Source organism: Pyrgilauda ruficollis, unplaced genomic scaffold (genome assembly GCF_017590135.1).
Source record: "Pyrgilauda ruficollis isolate IOZ18807 unplaced genomic scaffold, ASM1759013v1 scaffold236, whole genome shotgun sequence".
NCBI classification, from domain to species: domain Eukaryota; kingdom Metazoa; phylum Chordata; class Aves; order Passeriformes; family Passeridae; genus Pyrgilauda; species Pyrgilauda ruficollis.
The window spans coordinates 89002-108995 of NW_024523205.1; the positions used below are offsets into that span (position 1 = coordinate 89002).

At 53.1% G+C, this 19994-nt stretch overlaps 2 protein-coding genes across 14 annotated transcripts; one reads left to right on the forward strand and one right to left on the reverse strand.

Moving 5' to 3' along the window:
• Window positions 1-61: 61 nt before the first annotated feature.
• Window positions 62-15661, reverse strand: RNF121 (ring finger protein 121). Of its 13 annotated transcripts, none has more exons than XM_041469506.1 (10): window positions 14884-14959; window positions 12149-12227; window positions 10078-10115; window positions 8132-8273; window positions 6536-6728; window positions 5996-6103; window positions 5450-5570; window positions 3329-3462; window positions 1647-1748; window positions 62-1324 (listed from the first exon to the last, which is right to left on the reverse strand). In XM_041469506.1, exons 1-10 carry the CDS (start codon window positions 14938-14940, stop codon window positions 1204-1206), a joined length of 1095 nt encoding a protein of 364 aa, XP_041325440.1. In that variant the 5' UTR covers window positions 14941-14959; the 3' UTR covers window positions 62-1203. The 13 variants fall into 13 exon arrangements, 12 of the variants coding, with proteins under 12 accessions (XP_041325440.1, XP_041325441.1, XP_041325444.1 ...); XM_041469507.1 differs by having other exon boundaries at window positions 1647-1773; window positions 3313-3462; XR_005955322.1 differs by lacking the exon at window positions 62-1324 and adding an exon at window positions 2686-3077 and having other exon boundaries at window positions 1647-1773; window positions 3313-3462.
• A 148-nt stretch (window positions 15662-15809) lies between these two features.
• LOC121354719 (putative short transient receptor potential channel 2-like protein) lies at window positions 15810-19581 on the forward strand. Its single transcript, XM_041469538.1, is given in 10 exon segments — window positions 15810-15830; window positions 16241-16399; window positions 16402-16505; window positions 16609-16740; window positions 17187-17209; window positions 17405-17531; window positions 17908-18205; window positions 18833-18914; window positions 19065-19204; window positions 19443-19581. Coding segments are annotated over 7 exon segments (864 nt in total). The 3' UTR covers window positions 18833-18914; window positions 19065-19204; window positions 19443-19581.
• The last annotated feature ends 413 nt before the right edge of the window (window positions 19582-19994 follow it).

Sequence of the window (19994 nt, forward strand, 5' to 3'; positions counted from 1 at the left end):
GAGGAACCTTCCATGCCCTGCAGCAAGGAAGATGATCAAGAAAAACCCAGGGCCACATCTCCGTTTCCAGGGCTCTTATTTTGGTGTTTGGCACAACACTGCAATGTGGTCTCACCCAAAAGAAAACTCAAGAGGATGCAGCACGGTGCTGGAGGTCCCCAGGGGGAACACAGCACCCACAGCCATGTCACCATTGTGGCCACTTCCCAAATCCCCTGAGCCAGGAGCTGCCTTATAGCCCTCCACCAGACCCCAGTGCCCTCGGGGAATATGACTCAAGCCTCCACATGCCAAAATACCACCGCTGGCCCTGGGACTGGGGACTTTGCCCCCACCCACTAACAAAAATTGAGCCCAAGGCCACTTGCCCCAGCAGTACTTTGGCATAGCTCCTACCAGCAAGGCCAGGAGGATGTCATGGAGTAATGCTGGAGCCGGGAAACGCCAGCGCCAGCCCAACCTTCACTCCATCCCTTTTGTTGCAGTGCCAAGAGCAATATAGTGAGGACAGACCTGCGCCCTGGGGCAGGGCACCTGCTCGTGAAGTACCATTACCATCACCCAAAAGGGCACAGAGAGGAACAGCACTGGCCCCACTCCATGCCTTGGCTGAACCCCCTGAGCAGTCAGGGGACACTGCTGGACTCCAGGGAGGAACACAGAAAATCTGGGAGCATATAAAAGGGTTCCCCAAGGCAGAGCCCACCATCACCATGCTGGAGAGCAGCCTGGTTGCTGCTGGGTAGCCAGGTGACTTTCCATCCCCTCTTTCAGGGCACTGGGTTCCAGCCTCTCCTCTGTAGCCCCTACATCCCATCCTCACTTCCAGCAAGGCTGCTCCAGGGTGCTGGCGTTGGAAGCCGACAAAGCCTTGGCCCTTCTTGCCATGACCTCCCCTGACAGAGTGGCAGGAAGGAGCTGGAGAACAGCCCCCAGCCCAAAGCTCAGCCCAGGAGGGCCCTGCAAAGGGCTGGACAGAGACAGGGAAAGGGGACAAGTGTCTCTTTGTGGCTGCAATAGAAAGTTTTAAATATGCTCATTAAAATAATTGCTTTTTAAAAAAATCCTTCCCTAGCCCCAGCAGGAGGGGCCCTGATGTTGCTGTCCTTGGTGGTGGCCAAGGTCCTGAGAGGTGACGGAGCAAAGCCAGCATCCCTGGTGGCAATGTCCTCTTGTGGTTCTGCGGCTCCCCACCACCTGCCCTTACTCCAGCCCGAGAATGTAGTTGATTCCCTGGACCAGTCCGATGATCACCGGCTGCCAGGCCACCAAGTAGCGCAGCCAGTCCAGCAGCTGCCCGTACATGACGTGCGGCCTCTCCCAGCTGCGCAGGAAGGAGTTAAAGAGTCGTGGGGAAATGGATGAGAGAAGCATGGCCCACCCAGAAGCCACCCAAAGGTGCCCCAAAGCAGGGACAGAGAACACAGGTGCCCAGAGAGGGATGGACAAGCACTTGGGGAAGGACAGACATGAGTCCTCATGGAGGGACAGCTGTGGCCAGGCTTGCCCTGGGTTTTGCAGGGTCTCTGCCAGAGCCACATGCTGCAGAAACCTACTGAGGGTGCCAGGCAAGTCTCTCACCCCTTGTGTGCTCTACCTACTGCTTCCTTTCCCAAAGTGCTGACTCCCAGCAGGAGAAAGGATACGGATTACTGAACATCCTCTTGAGATCCACCTTCTCTTTGCAGTATGGACACGTCTGCTTCTTCCCGACAATGCACCAGCCCCGGATGCAGAACTCATGAAACCTGGGGAGTGGCACGTTAAGGGGAACTGGAAGAAGAGGGGGTACATGGCTCAGTGTGGAAGAAACCACCAAGGCCAAGGAAGTTCCCCCAGACCACTGGAAACATCCCCCCACATGAGGATGGTGCATTGCAAAACCACAGCCCTTTCCCAGAAGGTGCAGCAGCTTCCAGGGAGAGCAGAAGGAGCTCATGGGGCAGCACAACAGAGCCAGGGTGGCAGTATGAAGGCCCTGACCAATGCATGGGCACCAGGGAGACTGAAACTCTTTGGTGATGGTGCCCAAGCACTGAGAAGGTTTGGACAGCCTGGGAGAGCTCTGTGAACTGCATGCATTTTGGAAACCTTCTTCAAAGGCTTCCTGGAGATTAACATTTAAGGAATTTCTCTGTAAGTAAGGGTCTGACTTACAGGTGCTTGCTATGCTCTGTCAAAAGGATTTGCATAACCTGAGCACAGCCTGGAGAAGTTACAGGAAAATATGAGGTGGCTGCAGCTGACTCTGCCATGTATAGGGATGTCACAGAGCAAACAGACCTTCCCCAGAATATCTCTGCTGCTCAAACCATGGAAGAATGTCAGACAGCAGCAACAGGAATCACTTCCTTGTCAGCCCTGGAGCCACAGATGCAGGAGTGCCCAGCCAGCCATCACCCTTGAGGACCACCAGGAGCACCAACCAGCTCCTCTTGCAGCCACACCACTCCAAGCTGCTGCAGTCCCAGGCCCCTGCACAGTGTCAGCCATAAATCTCACCAATAGCTCTCAAGAGTTAAATTTAGGCTCCTGTTTTGCCAGCATGACCTTTGCTCAAGCCCAGTTTGGAAACCACCTCGCAGGCAGTAACGCACACAGTGCCAGAGGACATCCCATCTCTACACTGAATCACCACAGGGAAAAAACCCCGACTTGCCATCCCAGCTGGGAGTGAGCACTAACCAGTACTTCCAGTTTCAAAACCCACTTCCCATCAATCAGCTGACAGGAAGAGCTGAGTGAGTCCAGTGTGCTGGAAACCCTGGAGGAGTGCTGGAGAAGCAGGAAAGAGCTGGGCTGTGGCCAGAGCAGGTAGCAATCAGCAGTACTGGACCAGGGGGATGTTTTCAGAGGGGGCCAGAAGTGCTTCCCCACAGTTCTTCCTTATAGACCCACTGCAACACATCTCTGATGAGGGGCAGTGTGGCATGGAGCAGGGATGCCTCATGTCCTGACCTCACACCATCACTTCCACCAGAGGATCTGCTGGGGGCACTGCCAGGCAGATGGGTCACAGCAGATTTGTCAAAAGCACGTAAAAACTGAGGTGCAGCTCCATGGCTCAGCAAAGGGAGCTGGGGATGAGAAGGAAGAGGAAACAACCACTTGAGAGGGGCGACGAAGTAATTTCAGGGACACCTCTTCCCATGCCAAGTCAGTGCTGACACAGCCACAGATCACATGCAAATTCAGCCAGACAGCCCCATGTCCCAGAACAGGCATTTCTTCACCCAGTGCGGGAGAAGCCATGGGGCAGGAGCTCCCTGCTGCCCACCCCAGAATGGGGCTAGTGAGGCAGGGGGCTGGCACCTGCAGAGAAGGATACACGTGGTTGCAGGAGAGACGGTAGGTGTTCTCAATGATCCCTTCCTCATTGACATCCACGAAGATCTGCTGGCCACAGACGGCACAGACGCTGTCAGAGAGGTGCTTGGTGGGCATCCCTGAGGCGCTGTAGAACTGAGCAAGGACAGAGCAGAGGGAGAGCAGTGACAGTGGCAGGGCACGTGTCCCACACCCACGGTGGCACAGCTAAGCTCTAAGGAGGGCTGGGGTCAGCATCCCAGGAGTCCAGCCTTGGCCTTTGGGGCTTAAAAACTTTGTTACAGGTCCAGCTGCGGGAAACAACTACAACAGGACAGCTGCTCAGTGATGCAGTGGCCCATCACACCCCAGCCCCATGCACCCCCTCCCCATGTCAAGAGGTCAGCCCTCTTTGCTCCCCAACAGCCAGGTGGGTTTTCAGCTGCCTGTCAGGACCATGCACCCAGGGCAGAGGCTGGGGAAGAGAGCAGGACAAACTGGTGGTCACAACTTTGACCCAAAATAACAGCCTTGGGCTGCCAGTCAGATACAGCCCCCACCTCCAGCCCTGCAGGTCCCTGACACTCATTCAGCAAAGCACAGAGCAGCCACCCCTCTCTATTTCCAAGCCTCACAGCTCAGCACAGGCCTGACATAACACGGAGAGTGCAGTCACAAAACCAGGTCCCACACACTCCAGCTGCAAGGGACCCCTCAGGATCATTGAGTCAAACTCCCTGTTCCACTGCACTACCTAAAACTAAACCATATGGCTAAGGGACTCTGAACTCTGGCAGACTTGATGACATGGTCATGTCTCTAGGGAGCCTGTTCCCTCTGGGTAAATAACCTTTACCCCATGTCCAACCTGCACCTCCCCGATTCAGCTTCACTCCCTTTCCTCACGGCTGAACAACCACCTCCCCTGGCCACACACTGATGCTGTGCCTGATGCACCCCAGGACACAGCTGGCCCCTTTTAGCTGTCAGGACACACTACTGACTTGCTGTGCTGTGAACTCTAACTCCCTAATCCCTTTCCATAGAACTCTCTCTGGACTCTTGCTCCCAAATTTGTACCTATAACCAGGATTACACCTTCCCAGGTAGGGAATCTGGCACTTGCCCCTGTTAAATTTCACACAGCTGGAGCTTGCCCAACTCTCATCTGTCCAGCTCTCTCTCCAAGGAGGTCATAGCTCCTCCTGGTTTAGTACCATCAGCAAAACATGCCTCTGGCAGAGCACTGGCACAGCTTTGCTCTGAACATCCGACAGAGCCCTGAGAATCTAAGAGAGACCCTGTGCCAAGGTGTCCTAGTGTGGCAGGCCAGGGGCTGGAGCAGAACCTCAAGGAGCAGCAGCAGAAAGCTCAGAAAGATGGAAACACGAAGTCCAAGACCCTAAACAGCTGCTGAAAAGAAGAAACATTACCTACTCCACTGGTGTCCTAGGTCATGTATTTTTGGTGGAGTGGGTTATTTTGATATCAGGTGGGTGGGCTACAGATTTTAGGCCACTGCGTCCTCTGTCCACAGGGACAGCTAAAGTTGCAGCAGGTACAAGGAAGGAAGCCCACAGTGGGAATCCTTCCCTGGTGGCTGCAGGTCACATGTTAATACAAGCACAGTGGTGTCAGAAATGGGAGTGTTCATTGGCACTGGAGATTTTAAATGCCCAGGAAAATAAATATTTGTCAGTTTAGCAGGGCTAAACAGATCATTCCACTTCTCCATAGAATCAGAAAATGGCTTGGGTTGGAAGAGACCTTGAAAGGTCACCCAGTATAACCTCCTTCCATGGGCAGGGACACCTTCCACAAATCCAGGTTGTTACAAACTCCATCCAATCTGGCCTGGTAAACTTCCAGTGGATGGGGCAGCCACAGCTTCTCTGGGAAATCTGTGCCAGTGTCTCACCACCCTCAGAGGAAAGAACTTCTTGTCCTGGAGATGGAACCCTGCAGAGGCTGCACTCTTCAGTAAGGATCTCAGAGCAACTCTTATTACATTAGATCCAGGGACCCTTCCATGAGGGGGGAAATTCATTCGAGGGAAGCCAAATCTGCTGCTGAGACCAGCAAGTTTCAGGCCTCCTGATATGGGCACAACTCTGGCCTGGGGTACAGTCCATCGTGAACTCACCCCGATGGTTGAGGCCATGTAATCCGCACACATCTCAGCAAAGTCCCGTTCCAGCACTCCATAGTAAAGACCATAGAAGAGGAGGGAGATGCCAAAGTCCATTGCATCTTCGGGTTTGATTCTACAACAGAAAAACCATCAACAGGGTTTTTTTGAGGGCAAAGACACTGTAATCATATTCTAGAGAATGTATTATTCCAGAGAAGTAGTCAAACTCTCTAACGATGAAGCTGGTTTGGGCTAGAGTCTTCTGCCACGACCCATGGACTGGCTGCTTCTTGCAGTATAGCAAAAAAACCAATGCCACTGCTGCCTCCAGAGCTGGGGGAGCTTCCAACAAGTGAGCTGGAAGAAGGGCTCTCCAGCAACCCAGACCAGTTCAGGTACCAGCACCTCACCTGTCATCCTCCCAGGAGTGAAAGGACACCCCAATAATCTCTTTGGCCCCATTAATCAGATTGCCAAGTAAACTGATTTTGCAGAGTAATAGCCAAAGGTGTGTTCCACCCCATCGCCCCAGGAGTGGGAGCTGAAAAATTCACTCACCTGAATAATAGGTTAAGTCCAAAAAGCGTAAACATGACAGCCATGTACCCCACGATCCCAGTAGCATAGCTGATCTTGTATATTAGTAGAAACCATTTATAAACCAGTCTGTAAAGAATTTTAAAAAAGAATTTCATTACTTCATTTTTTCCTCAATGAAAGTATGCCAATCATCTGAAGAGTTTTATTTTTCACACCTGTTGTGTTTTTGCAGACACTTCACCTACCCTTACACATGGGCAAGAGCTTTACGTTCCTAATTCAACCTGTCACGGGCTGCTCACAATCTTGACTTCCAAACTAAAAACCTCATGATCTCCAAAGGCCATAAGGAAGCATGCTGGGAATGCCTTGGGTGAGGACACCATCCCACATGGAATCCACCTTTCCAGCCCCACCCAGGTACCAGGTATATTGGGCTGGCTGCCAGCTAAGGGCTTCACACCCTTCACACATGTGCAGGGTTCTCACACTCCAAGGGTGCAAAGCTTAACACACATCTGTGCAGGGAAACTGGAAAGAGATCCTTGTAATGGTTACCCTGCGGCTGAGGAGTTTCCCAGGAACAGCAGACAAACCTGGGTGTTGTCTGTACCAGAGGCTTTCGAGTTGCCCGGAAAGTGACAAAAGCTGTGACTGCTGAGAAGAGCACCCAGATCACCAGGAACCGCCACCAGTTCAGCTTGATAGTGAAATACAGAGGCACTACCCACATCTGGAAGAGGGTCACCATCTGCAGGAACAGAGGAAAGGCATTTGAAGCTCGTTCTCTGCTCCTCAGACATCAGAAACACACTGTTAGCTGTGGCAGCCGTTCTCCTGCCTGCATCAAATGGCCCTGAATTGCACCAGGAACCTGGGGAGGTTTGACCTGGGGTACCTAGGGAAGAACTCAAAGCTCAGCACATGAGTTGGACAGGGAGCATCTGAGGGAGCTGGGGAGGCTCAGCCTGGAGAAAAGCAAGCTCAGAGAGGACCTTCCTGTTCTCTGCATCTACCTGAAAATAGGTTATAGCCAAGTGGGGCTCAGTCCATCCTCTCAGGAAACAAGTGACAGGACACTAAGAAAAGGCCTCAAGTTTTGCTGGAGAAGGTTAAGGTTGCATATTGGGAAAATTTCTTCCCAGAAAGGGTGGTGAAACCCTGGCACAGGCTGCCTGTGACAGTGATGGAGTCACCATCCCTGGAGGGATTTAAAAGTTATGTGGATGTGGCACTTAAGGACAAGGTTTAGTGCAGGGCTTGGCAGTGTAGGAGTAACAGCTGGACTCAATGATCTCAGAGGGCTTTTCCAACTCAAACAGTTCCATGACTTTGTGAGGGAGTCAGAGGCAGCAGCCACGTGATTTTTGGGAGCAAAGGGTACAGCTGGCAGGAGAACACAGAGGAATCATCTCCAGAAGAATGCATGGGAGATGATGCACACAACTAGTTGTTGTAAGGCAGCTACATAAACCATCACCTTCCCAGGATCCCAACACTGCAATCACAGACACCTCAGACAGTTATTACATAAGGCAAGAAGGTTTTGGCTTGCCTCTGCACTACAGCCTATTCCCAAAAGGATCTACAGCTGTGCAGCTGAGCTCCCACAGTGCTGCTGGAGGGAAACAGGCAAACAGGTTTAGTTTAAAGTTCAGAGAGGACGGCAAGTACTACCTGTAAACATTAAATCAATATTATTATTATGACCAGGAAGTCAGAGTGAAATTGCTTTAGGTAACTAACAGACTCAGACAAGCTGGTGGCATCAGCAAGTGGCAGGTCTGCTCAGCAGAGTGCTGCAGGAACCATCAAACCCAGGCTGCCAGCAGCAAGAAGCCCCCATTGCTTCCAAGGAAGCACCCACAAAACACAGCTTCCCTCAGGACAACCTCCAGGATCTGCTTGTCCATCCCTGACTGAAAGCACTGTGTCACACTGAGTTATCTGCATCACTTCCAGCAGAAACCTGAGGCCTTCAGAGTCATCCATCCTCATCCCTAGCTAGAATCCCCAACGTCCTGGGACAAACAAGGGGATGCTGGGAAAACAAGGGAATCGACAGCAGACAATAGAAAAACCAGGAACACTTTTCTCATCAGCAAAAGGAGGGCATCACTCAGCACTCCCATGCAGGCTGTAGGGGTAACTTACGTTGTAGGAGCGAGGGTGCCGCTGCTTCCACTGAACCAGGAGGAGCTGTGCCACCACAAGTGTGGCGATGAGGATGAGGACCATTTCGGCATGCATTGCCTCGTGCCCACGGTGCTTGGCATGCATCCGTACATGCTCCACCCTGCAACAACCAGGAAAAGGTGGCTGAAGAGCACACTGGCACAGACTGCATGCTGGGGTACAAACACCTCAGGAGAGCCAGGAAGACCAGATGGAAAAACAGCACTAAGAAGAATTGTGTTTGTGAACAATCCAGAGGGGAAGGGACAAAAGGCTGCTCTGAGACCAGCTCATTTCTACGCTGTGAAAACCAAGAATACTATTTTGCCCATGTGAGCGTGAAGGAGATGGTGAACTCCCACTGACGTACCCGAACTAATGAACATGGAGTGCACAGTTGGCATAACTTGCAATCCCAGAATGGGCAAGGTTAGAAGGGACCTCCAGTGAGGTCATCTCTCTCAACCTTCCTGATCAAGCAGCATCTTCCTAGAGCACACTGCACCTGTTTGACCCAGAGTGTATGCTAATTCTCAATACCAAACCCTCAGCCCAGTTTTGGAACCACTAACACTGTTCTCTCTCTTGTCCAACAAGGGAAAGGCTGGAAGGGTCAGCGGGGAGAGTGGGGGGAACAAGGTGACATCTGGAAAAACCCTCACAACCCCAGCAAATTGCTTCTATCCACCTTGAGTTTCTGGAACAAGTGATTTCCAGCCTGATACTTGCCAGACACCTGGGGTTTCTTTGCCCAGCTTGTGCTGTTTGACCGAAAAACAAGATGGAATTAAGAGCTGACAGACATTGATGAGGTCCCCTGTCAGTCATCTCCTTTTGAGGCTGAACAGCCCCAGCTCCCTCAGCCTCTCCCGATAAGAGTGACACTCTGATCCCCTCATCATCTCTGCAGCCTCCACAGGACCCACTCCAGGACCTCCCTGTCTCTCTTGTCCTGAGGAGCTTAGAACTGGACACAGCACTCCCAGAGGTGCCTCACCAGGGCTGAGTAGAGGGGCAGGATCACCTCCTTTGACTTGCTGTCAATGCTATTCCCAATGCAACCCAGGATCCCATTGGCCTCTTTGGCCCACAGGGCACTGCTGGCTCAGGGACAGTTTGTTCTCCACCAGGACCCCCAGGTCCTTCTCCATAGAGCTGCTCCAGCAAGTCAGCCCCCAGCCTGTGCTGGTGCAATACGGAGAGTCCAGTCTGACTGTGATTTTCAAGAAGCATCTGGATTAAATTTGTTTTTTTAGGAAAAAAGAGGAATTTTTCAGGCCCCTGACTATAAGGCAGACATTGAAGGGCTGGAGAGTGTCTAGAGAAGGGTAAAAGAGCTTGAGAAGGGTCAAGAGCACAAGTCTGGTGAGGAATGGCTGAGGGAGCTGGGGGCACTCAGCCTGGACCAAAGGAAGGTTGGAGGGATCTTCTTGCTGTCTACAGGTCCTTACAGGAGGGTGGGCCCTTCTTCCAGCTAACAAGTGATGGGACAAGAGAAAATGGCCTCAGGTTGTGCCAGGAGAGGTTTAGGATGGATATTGGGAAAATTTCTACACAGAAAGAGCTGTCCAGCCCAAGGACAGGCTGCCCAGTGCAGTGGTGGAGTCCCCATCCCTGGAGGGATTTAACAGACATGCAGATGTGGCACCTGGAGACACGGTTTAGTGATGACCTCGGCAGTGCTGAATGGCTGGACTCTGTAATCTCAGAGGGCTTTTACAACCTTAACTATTTTGTGATTTTATATTTAGCAGCAGTTTAAAAGAAAAAAAACTATTGCCTTTTAAGACAGTCCATACTTCCCCCCATCAAAAAATGGTGATCCTTTCCTGCCCAGCTGTGATCACAGGCTGTGCTGCTCTTGCTCTGGTCAGTAGCAGGAGCTCAATTGAGCTGTATGCTCCAAATCAGCTCCCAAAACTCACCTCCATCTCTCCTCTGGGGACAAGTGTGAAAGATCGATCTAGGGAGAAAAAAAAAACGCCCATGAAATCAGCTGCTGGGAAACTCTGGACTCAGATGCTTTAAATGAGAAACCTCCAAATGCCCACAGTGCCAGCACAGCCCACAGCTGTCCTTCACCTTCCCAGGAAGAGCAGTGACTCTCCCTGCTCCTTTGCCTTACCTACACTCCCATATTTTATTGGAGCCGAGGCTCTGTCCAACATCCCATGTGACTAGAACAAAACGACTGGCTTAAATCCCACATTCACAACCCAGCCAGGTGTCTCAGGGCACAGAGTGGTGATCCCAGTGAAGCCAATGCTCCCACCAGTGGTAGGAGTCCAAAATCCCACTAAGCTGCAGGACAGGGGACAGTATGTCACACACCAGCAACAAATCGATGTCAAAAAGATTTCAAAGTCACAGTAAAAGAAAGATTTAGGCCTTGCTTTGCTGAGATAACTGGAAATTCCTCCCAAACATCACAGGCAGAAGCTATGGAGAGCAAGGGGAGCTGCTGTTATTAGTGATGATTGACAATGGATACTTGTATCCCATCTTCTCCAGTAATATTCACAAAAAGTGTGAATACTCTCAGTTTTGGACAGGGGAGGAATAACGGGAGCTTCAACACTGCATTTCTGCTTTCACCTGGAGCATTATATAGAATCACAGAACCACAGAATGCTTTGAGTTGGAGAGACTGTAAAGGTCATTTTACTCCAACCCTCCTCCCATGGGGACACGTCCTCTAGACCAGGTTGCTCCAAGCACCATCCAACCTGCTGTTGAACACCTCCAGGGATGGGGACTTCACAGTTTGTCTGGGCAAAACCTTCCCTTGATATCTTCAACTAACAGCTGAGGAGCCTCCAGCACCAGTCATGTCCTCACCCAGGGCCACTGACCAGGCAGCACACCCTGACCTATGGCACTGGGGAGGGAATCCCACAGCTCTTCCCATCACCTTTTCTTGGTGAGACACAAACTCAGATTAAATCAATCAATTCATCTGTGCTGGAAACATACATGTGGGGTTTACAAATCCTCACAGTGCTGGAGACACTCCAGTATTGCTGAGGCATTGGAGATGAAGGCTGGAAGCAAGCCATAGCACAGACTGTTATCACTCTTTCCTGCACACACCAGAGATGTGTACACAGGAATGAGCTCCACCTCACCCCACTGGGTACAGGGTTACAGGCTTGGATCCAGCCTTTATGCTGGGGCTCTCCACAGGCTGGTGCAGCAGTCACCTCACCTGCCTGGTCACCATCACCAGCACACAGGTGTCTCCCAGGCAGCAGCTCTGATCACAGCCAGGCTCAGCTGAGGATGCACAGCTGCCTCATTTTCTCTGTGGCACCTAATTTTACCCCAGGGCAAGGAGGTAGGGAAAAACACACCACAGCAATCCATCTGCCTGATGTGGAACATCTGCTGAGTTTCACCCCAGAGCAACACCTGCAAGAAACTCAACCTGCCCTTGAGAATCAAGTCCTGAAGAAACACTTCAGGACTTAGATGCAAAATCTAAAGCTATGAAAATCCTTTTTGGAGCTTGCTGAACTGCATCAGAAGCCAAGGGAAGGTGGTGACAACCTGACACCAAAGAAGGGTGTTTGTATCAACCAAATTCCCTAAGTACCTCTGTTCCTAAAGCAGCCACACCCAGATCCATCAGTTCAGTAATTGCAATGTAATTTGGAGCAACAACTGCTCCAAACAAAGAGGAAAAAAGGAGATGTTAAAATGTTTGCTAGTCACTGCACACAGGAGACTCTGAGAAACCCCTAGTGCTTGTTGGCTCAAGCACAGGTCAATCCCTCTACAAGCTCTGAGAGTCACCTGGGTGCTCCCACTGCCTCCCACCACGAGACTCCCACTCCTCCCAGGCTCTGCCCCCACCCTTGCTGGATGAAGACGTTTGACAAGCACCTTCCAACCACAGCAATGATTTTCATTTCTATATGGTGGCTCAGCTCACTCCCTTGTTCCACACCAGCAGCCACTCCACAGTGTTGGTCCCATCTTGGAGACTGGGATATTTACCAGCCTCTTTCCCTTGGTGTCTTCCCTGGATCTCCAAATTCTTCCAGTAAATGCATTCAAGATGCCTCAGCTCCAAATCCTGTGGAAACACTGCTGCCTCAGACAGTCTTCTTCTGAGCTGTGCTCCCAAGCCAATCAGGGATCCGTGGCTCTGGACACAGTTTTCTCTCAAGTACAAGGACTGAGCTTCACCAGATTCCCCAGAGCTCAAAGCTCCTGAAATAACTTTATTAAGGGGGGCCAGGACGTGACAGAAGGGATGTTGAGAGGGATCTGATGACTGTCAGACAGGACTTGGCAGAGCAGCCACCCTAAGTCAGACCTTCCAGTTAACCCTTCCTTGATCTGCACACTCAGCACAAAAGTTTTGGGTTAGAGCTAAAAATGCACAGGAATGGTGAAGGAAGCACCTGCTCTTGCCAGCAAGCATTCATTCCACATCTAGTTTGGGGTTGTCTGATTTTAACGTGCAGTTTTTGAGTCTTTTGGGTCTCCTTCAAACCCCAACAGCCAGGTAGAAGAACCTCTACTCCTAAATCTCCCTTTACCAAGAGGAGTTTGACAACAACATTTAGGGTGACTGAAGCAGCTGAAGATCAGCTCTACCAAGTGTTCAACACCAGCCTACTCCTGTTTCAGCATCCTTCAGCTGCCATACCAACACAGGACCCAGTGTGCTAACAACTACAGCTCTCAGACAAACTTTTTGTTTTAAAGAAAAGGAATTAAGAACAATTTTTCTTCTCTCTGTCTCCTCTGTAATTCATGATCCTCTCAAAAACCTCAGCCTCTTCCAGGTGATGACTAGGAGAAACTGGATATCTAGGATTAAAGTCTAATCCTCTCCTTGGACATGGCATCATGGCCTTTGGAAGAACCTTGTGCCACTCCCTGGTTTTCTGCAGGAGCTGATGCCCCAAAGCCTCCACAAACCTGTGATCCTCACCACTGGGACAGTCACAGAATAACCTCCTTGAGAAAAACACAAAAACTGTTTATATGGATAACAGCAAAGCTGGAGCCACACATTCCTCACAGCCCAGGGAGCTGGGAGGATCTCTGGGCAAACATACACACCACTGAGAGCTGACTGTAATCCACTTATGCTCTAAATCTCCAGAGGAGGCAAGAAGAATGCCTTGAGGATGGAGAATAAGCAGCTGCTGATTTCAGTTCAAAGCTCCAGAGCAACCAACAGCCTTGATCTCACTTTCCCATTGCCCCAACTTCAGTCTCTGTCTCCCAGCACCTACCAGGAATAACCTGAAATATGGGGAAAATAAATCTCCACAGTGCTGTAAGTCCAACCAAGGCAGGGTGGGATGAGGCATATTCTAGTGAAAGTCTGAAGAGATTTTGGAATCTCAATTCTGCATTTTTTCTGCTCATAAGATGCAGGAACAAGGAGCAGGGAGCGGAAATCTCCCAACTGACCAAACATTTGGATAACTGAAATTAAACCTTTGCCCCTGCACAGGCAGAGCCAGGGCCATGGGACACTTGCCTTTATTCTGGTGGAATGTTAAACTGCTTTCAGTCCCCACCATGAGTGGCTCATCAGCAAACTGATCTGCCCAAAGAGCTGCCAAGACCTCAGGAGAGCACAAGCAGATAGGTTTTGCACCAACAATTTGTGGAATCACAGGGATAAGCACAGTCCTATATGCAGCTCCTCATTTGCTGCTTCCTTGTGGTGCCCTCTCTGCCACGCCCTGATGGAATGAAAAGTGGGAATTTCACTTCTGAGGATCACAGATTTGTATCTTCCACATTTTTACATACAAAGTCACCAAGGAGTATCTTAAAATATAACCATTAGCAACTCAAGAGTGACTGATCTGGGATTTAATCCTCCCATCACCCCACTGCACCACTCTCCGGCAGCAACACAGGGCACAGAGCAGAGGTACAAGCTCCCAGAGCTCAGCCATGCACTAGGGAATCTCCACAACTGGGCCCTGCCAGGAATCTTCTCCAAAACAACCATCAGCATCTGACAATATTTAAGTCACACCACCAATTCATGAGGAAAGGCACAAAAAAATTACCTGACTATACAAGCTAAGTGAACTTATGACCCCTGCGCATCTGCTCCCACAGCACAGACAGGATGGAACCAAGTTTTCCTGGTTCTCTACAAGTGGAAAAAAAACTCCCAAGCATGAAGCACAGGGGACGGTGAAAAGCCACTGCAAAGCCCAGGGCAGCAGTGCCGGAAAGTGGCACACACACTGTGACAGAGCTCCCACTCTGCTTCTAATTCCATCTTTCCAGACAGATTTTTTTTTCCCAGTTTTGCAATTTTTCATCCCCAAGAACATTTAGAAGCCAGCACGGGAACAACAGCTATGCCTCCATCCCTGCGCTCCTGCCCCCCGAGCCCGCACTGTCCCCTATCCCATGGGCCCTCCGAAGTTCCCAGGGCCACCCTGACCCTGTCCTCCTACACCAAGGATCTCCCCCACCCTGACACTCCCCACACCTAGTTTCCCCAAAGGTCTACAAGCTCAGAGTGACCCAGAGTCGCCGCCGTCCCGTTCCAGGGACCCTCCGAGCCCCTCAGCGAACATCCCTATCCCGTTCTTCCGGACCCCGCGTCCCTCAGGACCCACGTCCGCTGCGGCTCCCCTTCACAGAGCACCCCACAGCGCTGAAGCAGCCCGTCCGCGCCTGGGGCCTGGCCTCCCCTGCCCAGTTCCGCCTAAACCGCCCGCCGCCGGCCCCAAGCCCCACACCTCCTCCGCCTCACGCTCAACGGGGCCGCCAACCTCCACCTCCAGCACAGCCGCCATCTTGCCCCGCCCCCCTACTGGCCAGCCTCTTCCGCCGCCGTCCGCCAATCACCGGGCAAGCTGCCGCACCTTGAGCCAATCGCTGGGCTCGGCGCTGCCCCGACGACCAATCAGGAGAGGGGAAGAGTGGAACGGCTGGCAGACACGCCACTTCGGGCGCATAAAAGCGGTGAGCTGTCACAGCTAGGGGCTGGCTCCCGTTTGTAGGCCCGCAGCGGGACGCGTAACCCCCGTCGACAGCACCGGCCGCCTCGCACCGCAGTACCGACCGTGGCAGCGCTGCCGGGCCGCTGCCCTGCCCCCATCCGCCCCTTTCCGCCGCCGCCCCGCGCTGTCCCGGAACGGGCGCAGATGGCAGACGGCTCCTGAGCTCCGCCCGCGGGGGCCGTAGCGCGGCGCTGCCCGCGGGCTGTGTGTCCCGTCAGGCACCGCGGCGGGCCCGGGCCGGACTCGACCCGGGGCACGGTCGGGAGAGCGGCGGGGCGGGAGTGAGGAGCGGGGATCAGGGGTTCCCGTGGCTTGGGCGGCGGGAGATCGGTGCGGCTGGGACTGGGGGGTGAAGCACTGGGTGGACGAATAGCGTGGAGAGGCTGTGGGGCAGAGCCAGCGTTTTAATAGGGCTGGGAAAGTGGGGAACGACGAGGGAGCTGCAGCGATAGCAGAATAGTTCTGAGGCGTTGTTTGTGGGTCTGGGAACACGGGCCGTGGAGCTGAAGGGAATTGCGGGTAAGGACTTGAGGGCACTGTAGAGTAGGGCTGGGGCTGGATGTGGGTGGTACCCGGGTGGCAGAAAGGGGCGGGAATGGGGCGTTGTGGGGTGAGCTGGGGGCACAGGAGTGGCTGAAGGGAGCTGGGGGACTGAATTAGATATGGGGGTTACTGCTGGGACGGTAACCTGAGGGGTGGCGGGGCAGGTCTGGGGGGCACCGCGGCGGTGGGATGGGACTGGGGAGCTGCTGAATGGTCCCAAAGCCAGGAGATGCCCAAGCTCATCAAACTCACCTCTCTGCCCACCAGGCACTGGCGGCATCTGAAGGGAAGTTATGCTCTGGCAGAGTGTTGTCTCCAAAGGATCCTGAATGGCTTTGGTTAAAATCAGCTATATGGTGTCCTTCTCCTCCCAGGTGCCTGGGGGTTTCCTCTGTGGGGCTGGGTGTGGGGGGTGATCCGTCTGAGCTGCTGGGTCTTGGAAGAGGTGGGTCAAGGCATGACAGGGTGCAGAACTACCACACCTTGTTAAGCTGAAGGGCAATGATTCACATCATTTTTGCTTTCTCAAAACTGGATGTTGTTCCTGTAGGTTACCAGAGAATTATGTGTCTCTCCCCTTGTCCAGAACAAGCTAGAGCTGGAGGGGAGGGTGTTTAGGGAGGGGTTGGTACATGATGCTGTGTCCCTGCTGTGTGTGCAGGACCCCAAGTACCCAGCAGAGAACCTGCTGAGTGAGGATAGCATACGGCCCTGACAGCATACGGCTGCCCCAAGGATCACAGCAGGCAGCTGAGCGTGGAGCTGTGACTAAAGAGAGCCAGTCCCATTGGCTATGTTGATGTTGATACTTCCCTGTTCCCCACTCCCATGCAGAAGCCAGGACCATGCCCCGCAATGGGGTCAGCAGCTCTGAACCCCTTTGCCCCGTCCTTCTCGCTGCTCCCCCGGGAACTACAGCTGCACCTTTCTGCAGTTTGTGGTGGGATGCTGGCCCTGTGACCAGCCCTATCTCACCTTGGTGCCCACTGTCACACTGATGACACCAGCTGACTCAAAGCTGGACCAGAATCGCTGCAGGGTTCAGATGTTTTAGGAAGGTAAGGATTGATCCAAAGGAAAAAGGCATAGGGAAGAGTTGTGGGCCTGGTAGTGGGATGGAGCTGATGGGGGGGGATTGGTGATAGTATGTGGCTGATAGGAGGTAGAAGAGGACAGGTAGACCAGGGGTTAGGGTTGTTTATGGCCTCAGGAAAGCTGTACCAGCTCTGCTTCCCTGCCCTTTCTTGTGCCCATAATCCCCCAGGTGTCCTGGGTGGCACAGCAACAGACCAACAAGCAGAGATAGGAGTGGTGTTGGGACAGTGGTCAGTACTGTGCCCCATCCACCCCAGCTGCTCTTCTCCACAGCAGATTTCTCAGAGCTGATGGTGGGGCAGACATGGCACCACGTGCTGTGACAGCTGCAGCTGGTCTGAAGCTGCACAGTTAAAACTGGCTGTAACAGACCCCAACTTGACCAGCCTAGCTCGTTAAAGAGTAGAAGCAAACAAGTCCCTGGGTAAGACAGTGATAAGTTGGATTTGAACTCAAACAGGGGAGCGCAGCCAATCCCATTCAGTCATGAATACAGATATCTAACTGGGTGGTGAGCTGGGTGGCGTTAAGACCCCAGCCAATCAAATGTTCAAGTGCAGGAATTTTGAAGCCCCTATAAAAGGGGGTGCCCATCAATAAACTTTGGCTCTTGTCGCAGGAACTTGGCATGTTCAGTCGTGTGCCTGTCTCCAGAACTGCAGCAGTCTGCAGCTCACCTGTAGCCAGCCCTTTGGTCCATGCAGCTGCTTTGGGCTCTCCTTCATCCGCCTGTGCAAACCACAGGGGTAAGAGCCTGACCCCCCACGGCCACCCCTCCACACAGTAGGTGTCTCTCACACTTCCATGTATCCCTCTCCATGGGGAGGCAGCAGGAAGGGGCTGCTCCTCCATGTGTGGAGGCTCCTCCATGTGTGGGCTCCACTTGTGCCCCATGAAAAGCTCAGGAAGTGCTTGCTGGGCTGAGCTAGGTGCTGTGCCCAGAGTGGTGGGCACAAGGAGCCTGCCTTGATTGCCTGGGGCCTCTCCTTGTCCCATAGGAGGATGCTGAGCACTCAGACAGACCCTAATGCTCCAGCCCTGCCTTTCACAGGACTTTCTTTCCTGAATCATGCATTTACGTGGCCTGATTTATATGTTCCATCCCATCCTGTCCCTGCACAGTGTGGCCTGGAGCCCCTTGAGGTGCTTCCTTGGACCCCAGAGCCCCAGCTCCCGCCAGCTTTGTCCTCCTGCACGGCTGACACTCCCTATCCCCAGGAGATCCAGGGAGGAGAGGCAACTGAGGAGCTGCCTGTGGAAGCTGGAAGGGGCTGCCTGGAGCCTGGCCCACCTCAGCCACTCTGCCTGGATGGTGCTGTTGACAGCGCAGAACCAGGTGCTGAGGCCCAGAGCTGGCACGAGCACCCTGGGGGGTCACCCAAGCTGCTGGCCAAGGATGTGGGAGCTCCTGCAGTGGTAGGTGAGTGAATCTGCACAGCTGTGTCCTGGGCTGGCTCCCAGCCACTGTGGGCAGCAGGGCAAGGGGGAATTCTGCCCCTCTGCTCTGCTCAGGTGAGAGCCCACCTGCAGAGCTGCCTCCAGCTCTGGGACCCCCAACATCAGAAGAGTGTGGAGCAACTGGAATGAGTCCAGAGGCTGTGGAAATGCTCTTGAGGGCTGGAGACCCTCTACTGTGGAGACAAGCTGGAACATCCAGGGCTGTTCAACCTGGAGACAAGAAGGTTCTGAGAATTGGGAGCCCCTTCCACTGCCTAAAGGGGCTCCAAAATAACTGGAGACGGACAATGGCCTGGGAGGACAAGACAAGAGGTAGTGGCTTCAAATTGACAGAAGGCAGGGTTATATGGTATATTATGAAGAAATTCTTCCCTGTGAGGGTGGTAAGACACCAGCACAGGTTGTCCAGAGCAGCTGTGGCTGTCCCATCCCTGGAAGTGTTCCAATGCCAGGTTTGATAGGACTTAGAGCTACCTGGTCTAGTGGAAAGTGTCCCTGCCCATGGTGGCAGGGGCTTGGAACAAGATGAGCTTTAAAATCTCCTCCAACCCAAACTGTCCTCTGTTTGTCATTCCTGCCTTTTTCCCAGGCTCTGCACTGGATGTCCCTACAGCTCCCTTGAGTACCTGCAGGCAGCTGGACAGGCACTGTGCTCACAGCCCTGCTGGCAGGTAATCCCATGGGTCACTGTCTTCCTCCTGCCCTCACCCTGGCTGTTTACTGCTCTCAGTCTTTCCCAGATAATTCTGGGCCCAGCCCTTCACTCTTTTGGGCTGGCAGAATGTGGCATAGGGTACCTCCAGCATGTTACCCCTCTGCAGAGCTCCAGCTGCCACCTGAAGGATGTCCAGGGTGAAAGGAAGAGCTTGAGCCTGTGGCCCCCAAGAGAGAGAAGTCAGGAGGAATGACAGAGGACAGACCAGCAGTGATGGGGAGATAGGTGTCTGCCCCATCTGCTCAGGTGGGTGCTTGGCAGGGGTGTCATCTGGTAGCCAGGGGACACTGAGCAGCAAATGGGGATAGTGGTGGCAGTTCCACAGCTGGGACGCATCACTCCTGCTAGTGCCCTGGCACTGGAGGTGCATCACAGTGTATTTCCAGGCTGCCATGAGAACCATCAGGGAGGGTGTCAGTCCAAACCCCATATCATCCCAACACTAGTGAGCTTGTGACAACCATATCACCTTCCCTTTCCACAGGTCACTTCCTGCTGAATCTGCTCCCCACACATGCCTCCCAGAGTGGAGAAGAACCTGCTGTAGCCTGGCCTTCCTTGTCCCCTGATGGCTGGGTGCCGTGCCCCATTTGCCAGCTGCCCTTTGGTGTGGCAGAGGTGGAGCAGCATGCCAGCAACTGCAGGGAGACACATGGGGCCCTGTCCTCACCCCACTGCCTGCAGGAGGACAGCAGAGCTGGGGACAAACCCTGTGTCACCACCCCTGAGGGCTGAACCTGCAGTACTCAAAGGGGCAGACACTGCAGCCCCCGGACATCTGTGGCAAGGCTGGTGATGGAGGATGGAGAAGGTGTTTCCCACCCCATGGCCAGGTTTGGTGGGGTTTGAAGCACTGTAATAGCAGCGGTTGCTACTGGAGAGGAGTAAGTTAAAGGAGAAAAATAAGAAAGACAGAAATCTGCACTATGACTGCTTGGTGGTACAGCAGGCTCCTTGGGTGAGCATCCTGCCTTGAGACACCGTGTGTAGTCCAGGGATAGGGCAAGGAGGAGGTCATGCTTTCCCTTCTCTCAAG

Excerpts from the sequence above, each read along its gene's own strand:
- RNF121 (XM_041469504.1), bottom strand. The coding sequence starts at position 14,940 with ATGGCGGCTGTGCTGGAGGTGGAGGTTGGCGGCCCCGTTGAGCGTGAG. Across the intron at positions 10,116-12,148 it reads ACACCAAGGGAAAGAGGCTG|ATCGATCTTTCACACTTGTC; the intron begins GTAAATATCCCA and ends TTTTCTCCCTAG. Across the intron at positions 3,463-5,449 it reads ACATGGCCTCAACCATCGGG|TTCTACAGCGCCTCAGGGAT; the intron begins GTGAGTTCACGA and ends GTCCTTGCTCAG.